Source organism: Glarea lozoyensis (assembly GCF_000409485.1).
Source record: "Glarea lozoyensis ATCC 20868 chromosome Unknown GLAREA17, whole genome shotgun sequence".
Classification (NCBI taxonomy): domain Eukaryota; kingdom Fungi; phylum Ascomycota; class Leotiomycetes; order Helotiales; family Helotiaceae; genus Glarea; species Glarea lozoyensis.
Genome location: NW_007360991.1, coordinates 50560 through 71977, shown reverse-complemented (window position 1 = coordinate 71977; position 21418 = coordinate 50560). Strand labels below are relative to the sequence as shown.

General features: G+C 47.0%; 8 protein-coding genes across 8 annotated transcripts; 4 read left to right on the top strand and 4 right to left on the bottom strand.

The window, feature by feature from the left end:
- Positions 1 to 909: 909 nt before the first annotated feature.
- GLAREA_11856 (uncharacterized protein) lies at positions 910 to 2112 on the top strand (the record flags this gene model as incomplete). The annotated part of the gene is made up of 2 exons (XM_008082638.1): positions 910 to 1551; positions 1624 to 2112. The coding sequence occupies 2 exons, from the start codon at positions 910 to 912 to the stop codon at positions 2110 to 2112; spliced, it is 1131 nt and encodes a 376-aa protein (XP_008080829.1).
- A 1254-nt stretch (positions 2113 to 3366) lies between these two features.
- GLAREA_11855 (Soluble quinoprotein glucose dehydrogenase) lies at positions 3367 to 4973 on the top strand (the record flags this gene model as incomplete). The annotated part of the gene is made up of 5 exons (XM_008082637.1): positions 3367 to 3678; positions 3795 to 4184; positions 4238 to 4541; positions 4610 to 4664; positions 4739 to 4973. 5 exons carry the CDS (start codon positions 3367 to 3369, stop codon positions 4971 to 4973), a joined length of 1296 nt encoding a protein of 431 aa, XP_008080828.1.
- Positions 4974 to 5269: 296 nt separating this feature from the next.
- On the bottom strand, positions 5270 to 7750 carry GLAREA_11854 (Heterokaryon incompatibility protein, putative; the record flags this gene model as incomplete). Its single annotated transcript, XM_008082636.1, has 1 exon — positions 5270 to 7750. One exon carries the CDS (start codon positions 7748 to 7750, stop codon positions 5270 to 5272), a length of 2481 nt encoding a protein of 826 aa, XP_008080827.1.
- A 419-nt stretch (positions 7751 to 8169) lies between these two features.
- GLAREA_11853 (Protein kinase-like (PK-like)) lies at positions 8170 to 9216 on the top strand (the record flags this gene model as incomplete). Its single annotated transcript, XM_008082635.1, has 1 exon — positions 8170 to 9216. The coding sequence occupies one exon, from the start codon at positions 8170 to 8172 to the stop codon at positions 9214 to 9216; it is 1047 nt and encodes a 348-aa protein (XP_008080826.1).
- A 441-nt stretch (positions 9217 to 9657) lies between these two features.
- GLAREA_11852 (uncharacterized protein) lies at positions 9658 to 10035 on the top strand (the record flags this gene model as incomplete). Its single annotated transcript, XM_008082634.1, has 1 exon — positions 9658 to 10035. The coding sequence occupies one exon, from the start codon at positions 9658 to 9660 to the stop codon at positions 10033 to 10035; it is 378 nt and encodes a 125-aa protein (XP_008080825.1).
- A 4181-nt stretch (positions 10036 to 14216) lies between these two features.
- Positions 14217 to 15488, bottom strand: GLAREA_11851 (NAD(P)-binding Rossmann-fold containing protein; the record flags this gene model as incomplete). The annotated part of the gene is made up of 1 exon (XM_008082633.1): positions 14217 to 15488. One exon carries the CDS (start codon positions 15486 to 15488, stop codon positions 14217 to 14219), a length of 1272 nt encoding a protein of 423 aa, XP_008080824.1.
- Positions 15489 to 16829: 1341 nt separating this feature from the next.
- GLAREA_11850 (cell surface spherulin 4-like protein) lies at positions 16830 to 17942 on the bottom strand (the record flags this gene model as incomplete). The annotated part of the gene is made up of 3 exons (XM_008082632.1): positions 16830 to 17144; positions 17362 to 17734; positions 17863 to 17942. 3 exons carry the CDS (start codon positions 17940 to 17942, stop codon positions 16830 to 16832), a joined length of 768 nt encoding a protein of 255 aa, XP_008080823.1.
- A 590-nt stretch (positions 17943 to 18532) lies between these two features.
- GLAREA_11849 (spherulin 4-like cell surface protein) lies at positions 18533 to 19545 on the bottom strand (the record flags this gene model as incomplete). Its single annotated transcript, XM_008082631.1, has 3 exons — positions 18533 to 18847; positions 18897 to 19263; positions 19322 to 19545. 3 exons carry the CDS (start codon positions 19543 to 19545, stop codon positions 18533 to 18535), a joined length of 906 nt encoding a protein of 301 aa, XP_008080822.1.
- Positions 19546 to 21418: the final 1873 nt, after the last annotated feature.

The window sequence follows — 21418 nt, the reverse complement described above, 5'->3', positions numbered from 1 at the left end:
ACCGCTAAACTGTAGTGTTAGCACTAGTATTTGCTGGAGATACCGTGCAGCCGAAACACACTGTTTACATGCCCGTATTTTGCATGTTCTAATACATTAGTAACGATATATTCAATTCTTTTGATCATAGATGACGAATACCGTACCTCGGTACAAGCGTGATACCAAGAAAGTGATTATTAAGAGCCGCTGATCAACTTCGTGGCTCATTCGAATCACAGCATGGAGTAAGCGAAATGCCAATGCCCGGCTGCATTCGGCTGAAAAGACTACATGATATGAATCGTAACAACATAAGGACGATGAGCAGCAGATACTCCAAAGACCCGAGGAAGATAAACGAGTTTTGCGCTCAATTTACGAAGTATAGACAATGTCTTCAAGGTGCCATACAGAGCTGCCTAATGAATTTCGGCCCTATTCCCATCTCAGTAAGCAATTCTTCATTCGTCGCCAAGCCCCTGGAACTCATCCATCCATGCGCCTCCCGAAGACACTTGCGCCTGCGTTAGCTGCCCCCTAATGCCCCCTAATGCCCCCCTATGATTGATTGACCTGCTCTTATTGGTGCAACCGGGTAACTTGGCATCATTTATGGGGCCAGAGGCAGAACCCCTAAATGGCTCCCGCAATAGGGCCATTTTCTCATAAGTGAGCGGGCTGACCGTGCGGATCTGATCGGTTGGTCTTTCTGGTTGTCGAGTCTCTCTTCTCATTCACCTCTGCTCAATCTTCAAGCTATTCTCTCCTCGCGCGAGGACGAAGATCAAGGCTCCGACGTGGGAATTATACACTCGCATCCCATGTACTAGCTATTCATTTCGGTCTGAAAGGCGACACGATTGCGCTCGATCTCGATTGTCGCTGTTTCAACCCACCCTTCGTTCCGGTCTTCGAACTCGATCCAAAATGTCCGTCATGGTGAACGCAAAACCACGAACATTGTGGATAGCCTCGTGTGGTCTCCTTATTCTAATATGGTCGCTTTGGGCTCTGCAAAAACATACACATGCACTTACCGATAGTATTCCATACATAAACGACAAACCTCCAGCCCCCGTGCGAATCACAACCCACTCAGCATCCCCAATGTCCCGTACAAGCTCTCCAAGACCTACTGCTTCGGCTGGGACCACAGAGGAACGTCCTTATTCCATGTCGACCATAACACCATTTACGCCGAGTCAGCGAGTCGAGACCGATCGGCCCCTAATTTTGTACGCATACTTTGAGACGGACAATTCACGCGCGAACTTCGAATTCTTCCTCAAACACGGTCTGCATGCAGGCGCTGATTTTCTGTTTATTCTTAACGGGGAAAATAAGGCCGAGGACAGGCTTCCAAAGGCGGACAACATCAAATTCGTTAAGAGAGCAAACGATTGCTATGATCTGGGCGCATTCGCAGAAGTCTTGACCAAGAATGACTTGTACAAAAGGTACAACAGATTCATCACCATGAATGCGAGCATTCGAGGACCATTTCTGCCCTACTACGCTACGGGATGTTGGAGCGACATGTATCTCTCCCGCCTCACGGAGAAGAACAAGGTTCGTGCATTCCTGGAGCTCTGGAATTTTGTCTTGAAATGTCTGAGACTGATGCTGACCTACGTGACGCAGCTTGTCGGTATGACATTAAATTGTAAGCCGGTAAACCACGTGCAATCCATGATTTGGGCCATCGACCGAGTCGGACTCGAAGTTCTCCTATTCCCATCCGAGGAGCTACAAGCGAAATTCAAGGCAGGCATCAAGCCATTCAGAGAAGGGGAACCCGTTCCACCAATGGAGATTCCGGGTATCAACCATTGTCCGCATGAATATTGGAAAGCTGTTACTGTCGAGGTACACGCTACGCCACTTATCGAAGCCGCAGGCTATACGGTCGATGCAATGATGTTTGCAGCACACTCGAGCGAAACTTTTCAAGAAGAATGCTCGGCATATCCGGATCCGTTATACGAAGGGAGTTATTTCGGAACCGATATCCATCCTTTTGATACCATATTTGCGAAAGCGAATAGAGGTACGAACCAAAAAGTTGTCGATAGATTGACCGAGTGGGTGGATGGTCGAAAGTACAGTTCATATGATTATTGCCCTACATAATTTTCACGACCACGGAATGGAGCATTTTCGAAGCATCAGAGGCGTTTCAATCAAATTATGGTTTGCAGGATAATATCATTTGGGAGTCATGCAAGCGCAGGAGTTGGAATATATGCATTTATGTCTATACGTTTATTTTGTATTATAAGGATACCCAACTTCGTTTGAATCTTCGACAAGGCATTTAAATTTGAGCTATAAAATTATATATATTTTGACAATCTAATCGAATTTCTTGTTCTCACCTGGATTTCGTTTGTTCCTGGAGCTCTGTGATGAGGAGTCGTCAGTGGGATGCCTGGATTTAATCATGTAAGCTTTATACCTCCAAGCTCCTACTTAGGGACTAAAACTTGATTATGTTAGTTGTCCCTATGTAGCACAAAAAGAATCCCGACTCGGGTCTCAGGCAAATGTAGTGGTCTGCGTCCTCATTACTTGTACCTCGTCACAAGCGTACAGGTACAAGGCCTGCCGCATAACGTGGAAGTCAAGCTATGTACCACCATAATGCACCATGTTTCTGGAAATCTGCGGGATGTACCAGGTTTCAGAGCATGTGGCGAGCCGTTCATGTTGCAGTGGGTGAGGGTTGACGGGGGTAGTATATGGTATAAAAACGATCGCTAAGCTGTGGAAGGCTATTTCACCTCCCAGTCCTCGCGTATTTACAGCCTTGGTTGACTCGAAAGATAGTAATATATTTCTTCCTGTCGTCACAGAGCCTTATCACTCGACCGCCACTGACTTAGCAGTCAGTCTTAACTTAAGATATATCACCTGTGACACCAACTTTCCAAACATCTTCCTACCCAACCAATACCCGGATTCTCCATCCCCCATCACTTTCCTCCCACAACCTGATACCCCAACGAAGGTTCGACTACCGCGACCAACCCATATGCACATGACGAGATCCCCAACCCGCCTGAAGTACGCTCAATACCCATTCGCTGGGCCCCGATGTTATCGTTTCATCGAGCCATATTCAGCCTGTCACATCCCCCGCATCCACAACCCAATCTAATCTCATTGCTTAAAATGTGGAAATACCCACTCCACTGAGATTGCCGAGTGCCAAACTTTTGGTACTTGGCATGGCAGCTCCGATTGAGGGGGTGCACGGCAGTTTTGGGGGAGGTGCCGATGCGGTGGTGTTTATTAGTTCGAATTCTGCTATGGGAAGGAGTCTTGGTTTTGGAGTTTATTGATGCTTGGTATTAAATTCTGGCGTGGAGTGATATCATTTTCAACATGATTTTATTTTCTAACCCGGTGTTATCTCTCCTCTCTGGCGTTACAACGGTCCTACTACTTGTTCAACCTCACGCCAATGGACAAGCATGCAATTCTCCAGCGGCGAAGTATCCGGCTACCTTTGCTGGTGGATTATCTGCTAAAGTTCTCATCAATGGATTGAAGAATCCGAGGAGTTTGAGATTCGATACTCTTGGAAATTTGTTGGTTGTTGAGCAAGGTGGTGCTGGCGTAAGGCAGATCAAGCTTACTGATGATGGAACGAATGTTTGTGTTGCGAGTAGTAAGCAGATTATTGCCGATAATACTGTAAGTCTTGTCGTTTGTCCTTTGGAGTTTGACGAAACATGTTTGTTCTCTTCAATTCATCACTCATACACAATTCCGAGCTCCAATGTACCAGAGCCATGACTGACGCTGTGTAGCTCAATCATGGCATCGAACTCTCAGCAGATGGCAAAACGCTTTACGTCTCAAGCGTCAATAACCTGGATCAATATACCTACGACGCCGCTGCAGGCACAGCTACAAACAAGAAGACTTTGGTCAACTCCATGAAAAATGGTGGTGGCCATCTCACACGTACTCTACTCATCCCGAAAGCGTATCCGGATCTCATCCTTATGGGACGTGGCTCAGACGGTAACGTCGACCAAGGTGCAAAGCAAACCAGCAGCGGGAGAAGTCAGATTCGTCTATTCAATTTGACTCAAGTGGCTGCTACACCTGTTGCATATGCCACTGGCGGTACCCTATTTGCTTGGGGTCTCAGAAACCCAGTTGGTATTGGAGAGAATCCTGTTACAGGAGAGATTGTGAGTCTGCCATTCCACCTCTACCACGAAGTATATTACTGACTAGCATGCAGTGGTCAATCGATCAAGGCGAGGACGATATCAAACGAAGTGGCAAAGACGTTCACAACACTAATCCTGGCGAGAAACTCAATTTCCACGGGCTGGTAAGCGACACCAAAGGTCCGCTCTTTGGTGCAAACTATGGGTACCCAGAATGTGTCCCCGCATATGACACTAGTGTGCTAGGTATAAGTGGAATCAAAACTGGTGAGATGTTTTGGGTGGAGGGAACTACTCAGACTACGACTCAGGATGCGAATTGTAAAAGTAGAATTGCACCAAGATTGGTGTTTCCAGCGCATAACAGCCCCATTGGTAAGGAGTACCCCTCACATCAACCGACATATCCTCGTTGCACCCGAAGGAGTCTAATTTCCAAACAGATATCAAATTCAACAAAGACGGCAGCAGAGCTTACGTGACTTGGCACGGATCATGGTACGTATAAATCTGCTTTCCTCAGCTTAGATTGTAGGTGCAGTTGATTCTTGTTCGTGCTGACCCACCACCAGGGATCGAAATCCACCAGATGGATACCGTCTAGACCGTGTAGAATTTCTCGCCAGTGGCCAACCAAAAGAGCCATCCACGAGTACTCAATCAGGACTTCATGTCATGAGTAACAACAACATGGGAAGTTGTCCTGGTAGTTGTTTCCGACCTTCTGGGTTGGCATTTGATAGTAAGGATCGTTTGTTTATGACTAGTGATAGTAGTGGTGAGATTTTTGTTTTGAAGGGGACCTAGTCTGCTCAAAGTCCTAATAAGGCACATTGAAGGGGAATAGATGGTGAAATTGACATAGCTATATGGCGTTCTTATTGCGATCCTTCAGTTTGTAAATAGTGTATCCGCAAGATGTATGAAAAGCGAAATGCTTGAATTCCCAGCAGCCAGACATGTCTTGGAGCAACCTCCAATCTGCGCTTACACGCCTGCAATGCTATCGAAATTTTGAGGTCTTTGACATCATCCAAGGCATCTCATTGATATACCGGAGACAACAAGCCCGAACTCGAGTCGAGGAATGAACAAGATGTTTATCAGTCGACAATGATCCACTGTGGCTCCACCCCTATTGCTTCATCCTTAATATTATCTAATATGCAAGAGCCAACCAGTTGAAAAGGTTTGGTGGGTAGTGCGTTTTCGGAAATGTCCCGACGAAACGCAATCGGTAATTCCATGCCGACAACGGTACAAAGTATGTCTCCTTCCTGGGCAAGAGGTGGCACGAGTGCTAGTCTGCCTTTTTGCGTGATGCAGAACCGTTTCCCAGCTATCTCGGTAGAATTAACAAACTCCATTGCAGCACCAAGTGATTCGATCTTGGTTTGACCTTCGTAGAGATGAGCTAGGTAATTTGTAATCTGGTCTCCATCCCCCAAACTTCTCCAGTAGGCAATTGAATTCGGTTTAAATCCAATGTCTGCTTCAATGCTTGAACGCTTGGATAATAGAAAAGATAACAAGGTCTTTTCTATGTTCCGTTCGAGGGAAGATGGAAATTCTAGCGAACCAAGCTGTTTCCCTATCATGTCAGTAGCTTCGTGTAGCCAGGCTTTGAGGCGTCCCGTATACTCGTCGACGTCTCCGGTGACCGAGGAAACATCGAACGCAGACCCGAGCGAACGTATTATGTCAATCACTACACCCTGTAATCCGAGCAGCCTCTTATCATCGTAAGAACGAGACCTAACATAGACCATTTCCTGAGCATCATCGGGAATGCTAAATCCTGCCTCAAGGCGAAGTGCTCGGCCAGGGGCGTCGCAGCTCCAGTCCGCCACCCAGGATGGGATGTTCTGCCCTTCCAGTGCAGCAGATCTAGCATATCCAATACCAGCAAATTGAAGTGCTGTCCTTCCATCAGATGGATCTTTACTGCCCAAAAGCCGGCACATCACGTCGAGATAGACGTCCGCAATTGGTGTTTTGTAATCAGGGGTGTAATTTTGATAAAGATCGAGTGTAATCAAGCCTAGCAGCGCGAAGACTTTGTCTTTTGAGTCCGTAGCCTCGAGGGTGATGGACTTCCCAAGGAGCAAACCCAATGACACTCTCTGTTTTGACTGAACATGTTGTCGGACGACCGTCATAAACCAAGCAGTATTAAGATTACGAAACCGTTCCCGGAGTTCCATGCCCGTGATTCCGATCAAGCGGTGTTCCATCTGAGTAAATCCTACAGTGTATGGATCCAACATGATCTGAATACCAGAATCGACAAGCGGCCAATCCAAACAGATTGTTCCATAAACCATAGCAAGCTTGCGCGCGAGTGCCATCTCTTGCAAAACCCAAGTTCTGCTGAACCAAGGATGTGAGAATAATTTGACTGCTGCCAACAGTCCTGGATCTCTTTTCTTCCTCAAACCTTCCAAGAACTTGCGTCTGTCGGCATCATACTCGACCTTGCCATATACCAGCTGACACAATAGCCGCCGCGCGAGGTGGGCATCCTTGACCTGATACTGAGGTCCTAGCCACAGAATCACACGATATGATTGGAGATAAATTTCCTTCATCAAAGGCACCTGTACGTTCTTCTCATCCAGGTTTTGCTGGTTTATGCAAACACCATCAATCCAAATATATCTCGGTTCATAAAATGAACCAAGATACTTCGCAATTTCCAGAACCCCGGGGGTCACCGCCAGCCTTTTGTCATCAACAATAATGCTCTCTGTAGAGCTTTGGCCTTGCCAGGTATAAGAGATTGCCTCAAAGGATGGCCGGTCCTCGAGTTCGACGTGAACGAGTTCGCATTGGAGACCACACCCAGGTTTTCTCCTCAAGATCTTCAGCAAGCGTATTTGACGCGGATTTGTAAGTGATTCATACTCGTAAAGAGTAGCGCTCGCGTTTTGCTTTGCGACCTCCTTCTTTGCCCAAACTGAATCTGCCTGCTCAAAGAGGCTCGTTAGTTGCGCAGCGAGAATAGCAAGTCCATCGGGCAATCTCGACACAACGTAGGCAAGTTGAGTTGCAGCGGAACTTTCGAAGACCTTCATAAAGTCTGTTATGACAATGGGCGCATTGAAATAGTTCCCAGCGAGAAAAAAAGATATCACCCAGGGCAACACCTTAGGGTCTGTCAGGAAATAGACAACGGACCCTCCATAGAGATCCACAGCACGAGTAAGCCAAAATGTGCAGATATACCCACCCAAAGGCAAAGGGCCGTATACAATATCAAGAATAGTGCTTTTGTCTGTAGGGCGGTAGTCAATGGAGCCTAGGGCAGGGGTAAAAACATGTTTCATGAACAGTCGGAATCCGAAGAAATTCGTAAAGCAACGCTGCGAAGGACCTATGAGTGCGAATAAAGTGCTGCTCAGACTAATAAGAGCGTATGCTCTACTAGAATCACCCTTTATCAGTGCTCTACTCGAAATTAAGAGGTAGACACCGAATAGCACCATGCGGTTGTAGTTGGGACCCAGCAGGTAATCTGCTACATATGTAATGATGGATGCAATACAGTGTGCACCAGTCTGCATTTGTATTGTCGTTGAATCCATATCGGTATTATAGTGTTGGTAGATAAGCCATTAGCAATCAATCAAAAGGGAACAGGTGTTGTTGTTGAGTCGAAATTCCGCTTGGCATATTCGGGATGCCCGGCATACGCTCGGCTCCGCTTCGGTGAAGCAATGGTCATCGAAAAAATGCGAGCTCCGAGCAGGGAAGACTTGAAAGGTCCATGCGCGTTCTCAAATCTACCTGGGTAAATTCCTCGGCGCGTAGAAAGACCTCCAACAACTCTACTTACTGGCTTGCAGGAGCTTGTTGGGCTGCGACACAATGACCACCGGTCTCAAACTAATCTGTCCTTACAACTTCAAAGGCAGGCTCCAAACAATGCAACACATGTCCTGTGATTCCCTCAAGACGGAAATCATCTGGTTGTCATCTTCCACAGCGCAACTCATAGGTAAAGATGACTTATGAGCATCTTCCTCTCTGGATCAGAATTCGCACCTGGGACCGCTTCTGGAAAAGGAACAAAACATATCAGAGTATCAGGGAAACAGGCGCGAAGGTGAGGTACATCGGCAACAACCAACTGCTTAAGATCCGATGCCACACAACTGAGTATGAAGCAATGGAGTTTGTCCGTCGGAATACCTCCATTCCGGTACCCAAGGTCTTCGGCGTATACAGCCGTCCCGACGGATATCAAGATTTGGTCATGGAGCTAGTTCCAGGACAGGAGTTGGGTGTGGCCTGGCAAACGTTGACAACAGAGCATAAAATAAATGTAGCCAAAGAGCTTGGGTCCTATATTTCCCAACTACGGAGTCTTGAACCTACCAAGAAAGGGTTCGTGGGGTCGATTGGGTTGGCATCCGGCTGGGACAGCCGCTTAGGTAGCAGACGCTTTGGTCCCTTCGAGACTATAGAGGACTTCCATAGATTTGTGCGTCGAGGGGACTCTATGGATTTATGGGCTATTGAGCAGGACGTCGTCGATGTGCACAGTAGATCCGACTCCTACACCACAAAATTTACTCATGCGGACATGTCACCAGAGAACATCATAGTCAGGGACGGCAAGATCACAGCTATCATCGACTGGGAATTCAGCGGATGGTTTCCAGAGTATTGGGAATATACAAAGATGCACTTCCGTTGGCGGCCATATCGCAAGGATTTCTATCAAGAGATGGACAAAGTTCTCACAAGTTACCCTCAGGAGCTTGCTTGCGACAAAGCTCTTCTGAAACATTATGACTTCTTCAGTTATGACACTGATAGGCCAAGGCGATCAGTCGACGAAGAAAAGTGGCGAGAATGGGACACGCGCATGAGAAGTCGAATGGCCCAGTTCAGCGGTCCTCCATTCTCAGCAAAGATGCCGGTCAATGTGAACAACTCTGAATACGGCAGTGCAGCGCTCGTAGAGGACGAAGAAGTCGCAGAATCTCCTGACTATTTGATTAGCTCACAGTATGGTTCAGAGGGGACAAGGAATTCTGATTCTTAGTCCATCTCAATCCGGAGATATCCCATTTACTGAAAGTGATAGACACAACACGCGAGGTTGTGTCACATTGATCGAAGAAATATCGTGTGCTTATGTTGTCCACCGGCCATCGATGGACAGGATCGCGCGCGCCTATTATTAGTCTCGGAACTACTGCAGGTCTCGACCAACCTTGGAATAGCATGATTGCAATTCGGACCTTCCTTGGGTGTTTCAAATCCCCAACAAACATTTCACAGCGACAAAATCCTATCAAAGGACATTGGCCAGTTCACGAGTCAATTTTGTTTGCAGCGCTAATCGGTAAGTTGGATTTCCCTAGATTGAGCTAGGTCGGTATGCTTCGATAAAGGCATCGGTACACTGAAAGTTTTCTTGTTCCGACGTCTCGATAATAATTTGGTTTATAGCTTTCGGAGTTATCCAGCGAAACCCTACAAGATGGCTCGCAACAAAAACCGCGTCTACGTGGCGCTCTACTTCCGTAACTACATCACGAGCGATCCACGATTAGTGCAGCAGTACGGGCTTGCTGCCTATCATTGGGCTATCTTTGTGGAGGCAAAAGGGGGACAGCCATCAAATTGCTTTGATGTCAAAGAAGACGATGCGTTTCCAGCTCAAGGTATCGCCGGAGGATGGGCCTACCACACGAGATACGGTGTAAAACAAAGTGGATCTATGCTTGCCAAGATCATGATCGGGAAGCTTCCGCCAAATATCGACGAACACGGTGTGGGCGATATGCTGAGTCCCAAAAACCTTCCGCTGCCATTGTACAATCCCCAACCCGATCCAGAACTGTGTCAGCTGGGTTAGGGAAGCTGTAACTATGTTACAACGAAACCAATGTGCGGAAAATTTCAACGTCGAGCGTTTCTTTGAAGATGCTGCAGAGCAAGCGGCTCTCTCTTATGCAAGCAATCCCCATTTGGGTGCGGTTACGATTTCCAACTACACCAATCGTCCAATGTAACGAGGAAAGACAGGTATATTGGAGGTTTCCGCGACAAGTTTATCTCCAATCATTACATGATTTTTCTTTTCGGGTATCTTTAAACTTTACTGAAGAGCACGCATTTCGATCCCGTGATGGGTTGGAAGATTGAGGGTCGGTTGAGGGCGTTCTAACGGGTCATTGCGAACATGCTACGATGGTGCGCGTCAAAGATAATTCCAACGGTCATTCCTTAATAGACATATTTTCCCTTAATCAAAGAAACAACATGGTATATTCACTTAGAACGAATGAGTAAATAGAACTTTTTAGCTAAGGTTTATCGCGACCCTAATGTAAGTAGATGTCCCATCACACTTGCAACCCGCCGGTGGCCGATTTTCACTATAGCTTTGTGTCAATGATAGAACCCCCAAAAGTCTACTATACATAAGAATTCTCGTTGATCACTGAGTTCGACGAAAAGCGGAACCAACGCTTTTAGGCTACGAACAATTAGTTGGACTAAGGGGTCGGGATGGTAGCCAAAACATCTTGTCATGTGCTGAGTTGTTTTCACACAATATCTTACAGTGCAATTGGTAATGTCATTAGACTTAGGACAATGCAAACAGCAGTCACCTGTCACTGACAACAAAAGCTTTCTTTGTATGGAAATATAATGGCTCAATTGGACCAAATACAAGTGGGTGTGGGGAGTGCATATCAGGCGTCAAATCACTTACACTTTCGATTGCAGCCCCTAGCATAACAGGGTTCTTCAATGCCGGCATATCCATTCGGATGTTCTGGCTCAGCTTGAAGTTGAAGTGTTGTGAAAGCGAGTAGGAGCAGAATTAGGTGCTACGGCGAATCGCTTAACGCTCCCCCTATTCTATCGCCTACATTTAGACAACATTACTCTTCTCAAGATTTTATTTGCCCAGTCCAGTAGTCTTGTCTATCCAGTGACAAGCTGAATACAATGCACGGTGTCTCTGTGATGTGACAACTACCTGCAAACTTGTATAGTATGCCAAATTTCCAGAATTGCCGCCTCAAAGTCTCACGCAAGTGAAACAAAAAGTGGACGGAAATGATGAACTGATAATTTATGGTAATTCTTGGAGCTTGCCTTCAAAGCGCTTACCTGGGGGTATTTGGTTGTGCGTCGCTGGTCCCATTCAGAATCCTCGACATGGCCAGATCTCGGGAAGTTGAAGGGAAGTACGTTTCAGAAAGAGACACGCACGATAAAACTTTCGTCACATGCATATTCTTCAGCAATTTTCATCTAGAATGAAGCTCCCTGGTGTTAGCTGCACCTGAAAGTGCGGTCAAGGCAAAATATTATTACTGAGACTTTACTGACGACCATGCAGCGCAAATACGAGAGTTTTAAAAATAAGCCCTGGCTTGAATACCAGTAGAGTATGGCTGATATTCCACGCTGTTTGTGCTCAAGGATGACCCTTCCGTCAGTGAGTAAAAATTTGACCGACGTTGGGCAGAAACATCAGTCTACCATAAGAGGCTGGGCAGGAGCTCAATAATTTCCTCTGTTAAATTCTTAGAGCAACAAGCTCGAGAACGACTTAATTTGTAGTAGGTTCAAGGAGCTATCGCCGAGAAAACGGTCTTGTCTAAAGGTGTGGTCACACCAACGCCTTGAGGCGTCGCAGATCAGCACTAAACAACCTTATAAAGTCTACCCATTTTCTGTCATAAACGTTCAAAAGTCGATCTAATTTTTGAATTGCTACTTCGTGTCACCATTCAAAAGAACCAGTTGGTCTTCCGATGGCACTGAAACGTCTCGGGAAGTGATGCCACGATCGAAGACGACAAGTCACAATGGCTGTGAAGTGTGAACACGATAATCTTTCAGGCAATACGATCTCAAAATTACATGTCGCATTGGATCAGAACACGATAACGTTAAAGAATGCAGGATGATAACTTAGAGCAGACATGTCACAAGTTCATACAGTAGATGGACAAATCTCTTGAAGGAAGCAAATATTTATGACCATTTATTCCTTTCTGGCGTAAATGGACATTGAATTGGGAGAGCGAGATATGAGTCAGTTCATCTCCAAAACAGCATCTCTAGTATAGACCTACGGCACAGGTTTGAAATGGACTGATTAAATGTTGTAATCCATGATGAAGTCAGTCACATTGAGAAGTGTGCATTCTTGATATTACTGATCTTTGGCTGACATCACCGCGTGTTGTCTCGGTACTGCTTGGATCATCCGTGATGAAGACTGGTCTCGAATATGCCTGTTGCCAGCTGCAACCAAATAGGGATTCCAACCTGATTGAGGCGTTTCTCTTTGCTGCCATCACGTTGAAGTGTCTGATGCGTTTTCATCTACTCGTATTTCAGCTCAAGAATCCCGAACCGCAGCCAAGGACACCAAAAACTTGGTATTGGGTCCATTCGCCATATATGCGTCGTTGTTCGTGCCGTAGCCATGAAAAACTTCCAAATTAAGCTCTTACTAAGTGATCTACTTTTATGTACCCGACGTTGGCAAAGCTTACTGCTTCCTACTATCGAGTTCTACTTGAATTGTTTCTAATGAGTGGAGCAACAAACAGAGCTAACTATCTTGTTTTTCATTTGGGGCAAAATCGAGCGATCTTGTTGCTTTTCAATGCGTTGGCCCTGAAAACTCAAGCCCCTTTTCTCCAAGAAATCTTCAATTTTCCACCACTGTAGTTCTTGCCCCGAATGAAGTATTAAATGTGACCAAGTAAGACCTATTTTCCCCTTTTGTGTCTCACACATGTCGTTAAAGCTTGGCTGGCTGTGGCGGGAGCTAGGGACTGGTCTATGTTCCAGTATTTCGTTTTCTTCCCGTAGCGCAAACGGTGAACGGCCCAACACCTGGCGAATTAGGGGCGGTATGGGAACAGACCGTGGGATTTCCGGCTGGGGCAAATCTACGCTAGCAAAGAAAGGGCCAGCTCCTTCACGCTTTCGGGGCTAGCATGCACGTTTATTATGTGGGATATAGCTCAGGGTCCAGGGGAAGGCTGGAGCGATGGCGTACTGGTGGATCGACTTCCCGCATAGGGCCGCCCAATTACAGACAGTCAAGTGTTGGTTGTTGTTTGGTAACAGATGGTGCACATTTCAGGGTTGAATACGAGGTTGGTGACACTGCGCCAAGCGAGGTGCTGAAATAATTGGACTTATCGATTCTGACGCATGAAAACCTTCCCTATCCACTTCTCGAAGCCTGGGAGTTTTCCGTTGATGGCTCGACAGTTAATGTCACCATCGTCTATCTGAATCCGTTAATGTTGTCGCCTTGAAGGGGCTGAAAAGGCATCAAGCGAAGCGGTAAGTTAGAGAAGCTATCCTCGGAAAGGAACTTTCCGCTTGGACATTATTGTCCGTATCAACCTAGACCAATGAAGGCTGAATTTTAACAGGGAAACCCAAATGATCTCCGATGCGCCATGCATGTCAGATCCATCATCGTGGAAGAACTTCTTCTGTCACCCACAAAGTAACCCCACAACCCTGAAGGCTCGTGCAGTACCAACATTTCTCCTCACTTACTCCGAAGTATATCGCGATGATTGTGTTACCATTGAGTATCCAAGCCCTATCGTCAGGATACGAGCACCAACAACTACGAAGTCTCTGTCATGTTGGAATACTTGGGGTTGACCTTTCATCTGCAACTGTACAGACCGACTACAAAGTCCAAGACGATGACTGCAGCCACATGAGGGGAAATATTGATGAGGCGCATTTGGATGGGTTTTTCTTGTTGAATTGTTGGGCTTTTGCGTCCAACCAACGAATCACAGAACTACACAGAGTCTACCGGTAGGGGCACCTCGTTTGGCGTTCCACAAGGTAGGGACCTTCTTCCAAGGAATCGTAGACTTCTTGAAAAGTAAATGATGGTATTATTATAGGAGATTGTATATATGTGAAATAAACAATAATTATAATGCTTGAATTTTCCTCAGCCCCCCAATTACATCCCGCGCATTTTGCTTTTTCTTCCATTTCAACCAATACAACAGGGATTTGTGCTCAGACAGCAGCAGAAGTCTTTTTCCTCGATTTTCCAATATACCGGCATATATCCCAACAAGCTTGCTCCAGTGTTTTCCTTGTCTTCCAATTGAGATTCACTGCAGACTTTGAGGGCTCTGCGACGCAAATGCCCACGTCTCCTCCTCGCCTCGGTGACAACTTAGTCGGTATCGTGCGACCAGAAGCACTTTGCATAGCAGTGACAATCTCCATGACAGAATGGCCGGTTCCGGTACCCAGATTGTAAACATGAAATCCAGGTCCAAAATTCTCTCTCTTCGTAGCTCGCAGTGCAGCGAGATGACCAGATGCCAAGTCACTGACGTGGATGAAATCCCGAATTGCCGTTCCATCACGAGTATCCCAATCTGTACCGAATATGTCGAGATGTTCGCGTTCGCCTTTCATCGCTTGAACCACTATTGGCATGAGGTTATTAGGCGTGTCCTTGGGATTCTCTCCTAGCATTCCAGACTCGTCGCAACCTATTGGATTGAAGTATCGAAGAGCCATGATTGTCCACTCTGGATCTGAAACTGCTAGGTCATTGAGAATGGCTTCGCACATCCATTTGGTTCGACCGTATGGATTGGTGAGCCCAGAACAGGACGTAGCATCGCATTGAGTTTCGACCAGGCGGTTTCCGCTGTTGGCAAGTTCGCCATAGACTGTTGCTGAGCTGGAGAAAACAAAGGTTTTGATGTCGAATTTTGAAAGTGTGGTCAGAAATTCGACCATCCCAGCAACGTTGTTCGCGTAGTACTCCAGCGGTTTTTGGAAAGACTGACTAACAGATTTGTAGCCAGCAAAATGAATTACTCCACTGATCTTCGATTTTGAACAATATGGGGGTCCCGCATGTCTAGGTCGTTCATTTTGATATTTGGTCAGGATCGTATTGATTGCGACTTGATTTCGAAAGTCTGCTGAATAGAAATCAATGGTTGGCCGAGCGTCTTGAGTTCTGAAGTGATTATCCCTGAGAATTTCGAGATTTTTCAAAGCCTGTAGGTTACAATTTGAGAGATTGTCGATGATGATTATGTTTTGACCGGTCTTTAACAGCTCAAAAGACGTGTGTGAGCCAATATAGCCGAGTCCCCCAACAACCAGTATGAAGTCGTCTGTGATGGGTTTTGTGACTTGAGCGGATGTCGTGAAATTGAAGTCATCATCAAAAAGTACAGAATGCTCAGTTGCGGGAGTTGAGACCCCTGAGAAGCATAAATCTGATTCTGAGGTTGGCGTACTGAGACCGGAGGATGACATTATGGTGGAAACCTAAACGGGTCTCAAAACTCAGCAACGTCTTCAAGTCAGTAGCGAGATTGTGGTGGTAGATTTGAGTGCCGTGGAAATAGATTGATATGAGTAAGAAGAAGTGTGCTCTGGGAAGAAAAACCAATATAATTCTTGGTTAGAATGAGAAGATATGAAGCTCCAACAAGCCGAACGGTACTCTCGGACGATGCATACAAGAAAGTTTCAAACAATAAGAGGAGGACAACAGCACGAGCTAAAAATTACCAGAAACCGAGTCTGTGTCAGCCCACACCACAGCAGGTCTGGATGAATGCGGGAGGTTGGCTTCACCCGCTCTCTTGAACTTCTAGACCTCTGGCTTTTCGCTTCAGTCGAGTGTGAATCAGGGTCCGGCACCAGAGGAATCCCATCGTCGAATGACAGGTTTTGCACTTTTGCATAATTCCGCTCCGGTGGTGTGTATACATGTAGTTACCTGTACGCCTTACCGGTTGCCTCATAGTCATAATTCCAGATGGACAGCGAAAATAATGAGCGTAAAGAGATTACCATACCGAGGTCCAGATGATTTCCATCTGGCCGGCCGTCTTGCCATTTTCCAACCAAATAATTGCTTATTCCAGGAATTTAAAGCAAATCTAGATGAAAACGTTAAAGAGCTATGAAGGAATCGAATATCTGCCTTGCCGCTGTGTTGGATATACCCGCTGTATTGTCAGCTCCGACGGGAGCGTTGAGACCGGGCGTATAAGGCACGCCTTGGTGATGAAACGGTGGAGCTGAGTTCAGCCAAATGTAGATTTCTATTCCAATACACTTTGACTAAGAAGGTACTTGTCTTGATATGTGGCTCAAAGCGGAATGAATGCTGTCGTTGCTACCCTTCGTAAGGAACGAATATAGCTAGTGCTCGGATTTCTGACGTCGGAGTAACTAAGATTTGCTCATGCTCGTGCCTAGAAAGTCAAACCAGTAACTTAAACATCAATGATATGCTTCTTAACGAAGATGGACTTTCCTGCATCTACTTTAGATTAGGCGAGATTGTAAGAAGATCAGTTTCTTCGGCCATTCATCTGCTGTAAATAAACCCGAAGAGTTGAGATTCGCACCATCTGCCCCCACACATCTCAAAAATAGCGTACTGACAAGAAAATGTCGTGGCCAAGGATAATTAAAGATATTGGTGCGTTGCTGTGCATATTCATATGCGCAATTCTAGATTTCCGAGGCACCCATTGATCTGCTACCACTCCTTGCCATACATGGCAACCTGCATTTTCCCAGCTACCATGTTCTGCATAATCAAGTTCAGTTGACACTTGCATGCCTCTCTATCGAACCACTCTATTCTCTTGCCATGGCTTCACAGAAACTCGCCCAACTTGGCCCAAAGCGGCAATAATAATTCTCACTCAGATCCGTAACAAACAGGTATTTGCCTCGCCAGCGCAAACTCTGCGTCAAGCCCCGTACGTGTTCTCGAGGCACGCTATGTACCATAAAAGAACATTTTGTTCTATCATAGCGTAGTAAGTTGGACAGCCGCTGTTGCAACCCGTCTGATTGGTATGCCGCAAAACTCTCCTCAAAAACAGCGGTTATGTCAGGCCCTGGATTAGCGAGACCAGTGTCTGGGACTGTGCCTGGATTGTGAACCACCTGTCTCAGCCATTAGCACACCACTGGATGAGCGTGTCAATATAATGAAAATACGGTGTATTCCATAACAGGCGTGGCGTGCCGAGTATTTACGAGCTGGATATCGTTCCATATACTGTTGTTTCGGATTGATTGCATCAAACCACAGCAGCAGCGCGGGAACACCTCGTTCACCGGGAAAAAGGGCGCATGCAATGAAAAACGCATTGGAACTTACCAGTCGATGGCCTAAAATCCCTTCGCTCGCTTTGACGCGCGCGCTCACTGAATCCAAATACGAGGCCACGTTCCTGCTATACAGGTTGGGCGTCTCATCGAAGAATATCCCGTGCAGCCCGAGAGTTACACCAGTTTCTCGATCGGTGCTCCTACTCCAGCCTGCATAAGTTGCTACCTCCTGGAAGACCTCGCCCAGGCTTCTTTTGCAGTAGTCAACTCGTACATACCCTACGGTGCATACATTAGGCCGAGCATTCAGTTTAGGAATCTCACGAGCGTAGTGCTCGTCTGGCAGTGAGAAGGATGCACCTCCCGGGCCACTGTTAGGGTTGACAATGATGGTGAACCTGAGTGATGGATATGCCGCGATTCTATGAATGAGATACATGGTCAATATCGATCAACTGTGTGCATGAGATGGTTTGTTGGTCATGTGGAATCCATGTGCGGATCAAGCGGGGTAGAACGGGACGACGAAACGGAAGGCAGATCAACTTACGCCTCATGTAGTGCATCCCATGCTCCAGGTAATGGATAGATGTATAACGGTAGCAATATATCTGCTTTGGGAGTTGCCATGATGATTGTCGAAAATATTTATGCAGTTGGTAGTTTGCTTGGAGACCTGGGCTTGGATAAATGCAGATAAGCTGAGTCATTCGAACACGTCAACGTGCTTGTAAATCTTTGATTCTGTTGTTCTCAGAGAAATTGATTTGGAAACTTGGCTTAAACCGCACAGGTCGGAATTGTTGAGGAATCGTCAATGGTGTTCATAAAGGAGTATGTGGTGAGTTTGGGGTTTGCACCTTTATAGCCTTCGAAGTATTTGGTATGACACCGCCATCGACTTTGTACTTCATTGCTTGCTGGTACCATGTGTTTGAACGCTCTAGCGTCACATAAAAATTGGAGTCTATGCAGAAAGTGAGGCAAAACAAGACGAATCAGACTTCAGTCGTCGGAATTTTTAGCTGCCGGATGCAGGATCTGAATCAACAGCAAGTAAAAAGGTACCTATGTACCACGGGCACGAAAATAGGTCTAGATTTATAGTTTGATATTGTATCCATATAATAGCCCTCACACACTTCTCATCGCTGCAAGTGTGACGGAGAGCTGCGAGAATAATGCATGTGTTCATACAATTACTTGATCCATGATGTCTTTCACGATGGTATTATATCGACATATGATGACCAATTTGGGCTGAAGCGTTCATAGAAGTTTGCATCCAGATCGATAAGCGAGAGGAGGTCTGATTTCCGACTCGCCTTAGCAGCGAACTTCTTGATGTCTGCCGTACTCAAGTTTTCCGGGATAGAATGAATGACGAAGCTATATCTCTTTCTGTCGAGAGGTAGCGCTGTCAATAACGATTGCCGCTCATTAAATTCCTTGTAACTGCCTTCGAAGACAACACTGTAGTCAGTTGTTGAATCCACTAGGCGGGGGTCAGGGATCGTTCCTGGATTTTGTATGATCTAGGAAATTCATTAAAAGTCTCCACTGCCGATGATTGGGAAATCTTACTGTTTTATCTCCTAAAATTCCTATGGAGTTCTTAACTGCGTGATTGATGGTCAACATATATTCGGCATTGGCCGTGCTGTATTCACTCGGCGCTTCGTCGAAAAAGATGCCATGCACTGCTAGTCCGCTGCCCATGGTAGCATTCGCACTGGTGTCCCAACCGGAATATACGGCAACATCACCAAGGACATCAGAGATGTTTCGAGTCGCATAGCCTGTCCGGACATAACCTACAGACTGGACGTTGGGAAAGTCGTTGAGTTTCTGGATCTGGTTGACATACTGATCCGCTGGCAATGAAGAAGAACCGGGTCCACTATTCGGGTTCAGGATGACAATGAAGTGTCGATTTGGATGTGAAGTGACACTGTGCGAGTCAATTGGAAGTCCGTTGGCAACGGCCAAGGTAGGAGAGCGGGACTTACACTTCGTACAACGGATCCCAGGCACCAGGCTCGGGGTAAATGTACAATGGCACGAGTATTTTTGATTTGAGACCTTTCGCAGCTGCCGAATTCCTGGGCAAGATAACGGCCAAAGGGATAGCTATTATAGCAATGATAACTATGGTGACCACGCATGCAGTACACCACTTGAGCCGTCTACTTTTTCCACGAAGTAGGTGAGTAGTGGCGGCGGGAAGCTTCATTGTATCAGTCCTGGAAGGTGGGCAAGAAAATAAGACGGGCGAAGAGAAAAGCTGAATAGGTTGAAGGAGGAGCGTGGAAAACAGTCTCGTCCGTGAGGCTTGCCCAATTTCTTAGCATCGAGCAATCTGCCGAGGCAGCCTCCACGAAGATGCAAATGTGAAACGAAGAGACGCAGCAGAGAATTCATGAAGGAAACCCATTTGCACAGCCGCAAGCCGGCCAGAGCAGAATTCAGAGCTGTCCTGGAATTTTGCAATGGTGCTGCATATGTCGAAGTTCGGCTTGCGAGAGATTGACTGGATGGATCCTGGCGTTACGAGTGGCTGGGTCAGCTCGACGGCCTGCGTGAACGTGGCCTACCTCTGTCGTCGGGAGGATGCATCGTCGTAATAATGGACTTGAGCCGGCCCGCAACCCGGAAGACGGGATCAGTAATATATTTGATTTGGCCAGAAGGCACGGAGACGCCTTGAGAGAGTGAAAGAGCCTTCACGCGAAAGCTGTCCGCAGAGGGTGCTACCGAAGTGCTAGAGAAAGATTGGGATGCTACCTTGATCCAGTGCTGCCAAGCAAAATAAACAAACTCGAATGGGCGGATATATTAAACACTGTACGCTATCTGATAAGCAGGAACAGAGGTCATTATCCAGGGCCCAGTCGAGGCGATTCAAGCTTTAGGACAGATTGAGGAATTGATGGGCGAAAGCTCATTTTCCATGCATACCTACCTACCTGTACACACCTAGGTAGGTAAAGTAGGTCCTTTTGCCGGAGGCAGCCATCGACAGGGTGTATATAACCTTAAGCAAGACTGCGCGAAGGGGCAGAGACGCAGAGACGCAGAATCGGCCGATATTGGTAGGTCGTGCTACACGGCGGTGCGCGGTTTCGATGCTCGAGGAGGGAAGGGTAGAGAGAAGGCTTTGCGTGTTGAGCTTTGGGATGTCTGGTCGTCGGAGAACAGCAGAGGATGGCGTGGAGATTGGCGTGGTCCGGCCTTTGGGGTATTTACCGTGTAAATCGGACTAGCCTCTCCACTTAATTATGCCCTGACGGATTACGTGCGCATGCCTGTTTTTGTCGTGCCTGGCTGCCTGAAAATAGATCCCGCTGGGATCCTCGATACACCTGGGCAGCCCTGAACTAGGTACGGTCGTCCTCCGGGGCTAGCAGCCACAAAATCCCGTCCGCCGTCCCCCTTTGTTCCGAGAAGCAGATCCCTGCCAAGCCCTCGATTTACGCGACAACAGACTTCCCAGACCTCACTCTTCGTTGCTCGCGCTTTCTGTGTCTCCTCCGCTGTCAACATCCACACTCCACCTCTCCATCCATCCATCCAATCGCTCACCCCTCTGCCAATGCACCCGCGATGCAAAGAAACGCCTGCTTCAATGCTTCCTGTCGCTTTCGCCTGCGATCTGACCTTACCAACAGCAGCTAGTCGTTGGTTGCCACGGGATTTGGTCCAACGGCGTCAGCCTCCTCGTCGTCCAACACTCAACAACGATGCATCGACGGTGACGGTACAGCCTGCTCCGGCACGACGGTCTTGACATGCTGGCACCGCGAGCGCGAGTCTGCGAGGCGATCGACTCGCAAGTACTCAGGAACGGCGTAACAGCTCATCGTAGCACCTACACTGTTGCCGCTGTTTGACGTCCTTCCGAGTTCCGAAACGTTCGCGGGGGGTAATTCCTCCAATTCGAGTACCACCACCAGAGACCGATTGCCCTTTGATGGAGTGATGGATGTTTGAAGTGGGGGGAGGGATCGCCCACGTTGGGGGAAACCTAGCAGCTGCGTCGGACGGGGGCCATGTTGCTCGATGGCACCACCACCATCTTCTTGCCAAGCGAGTGACCATCAGGTACC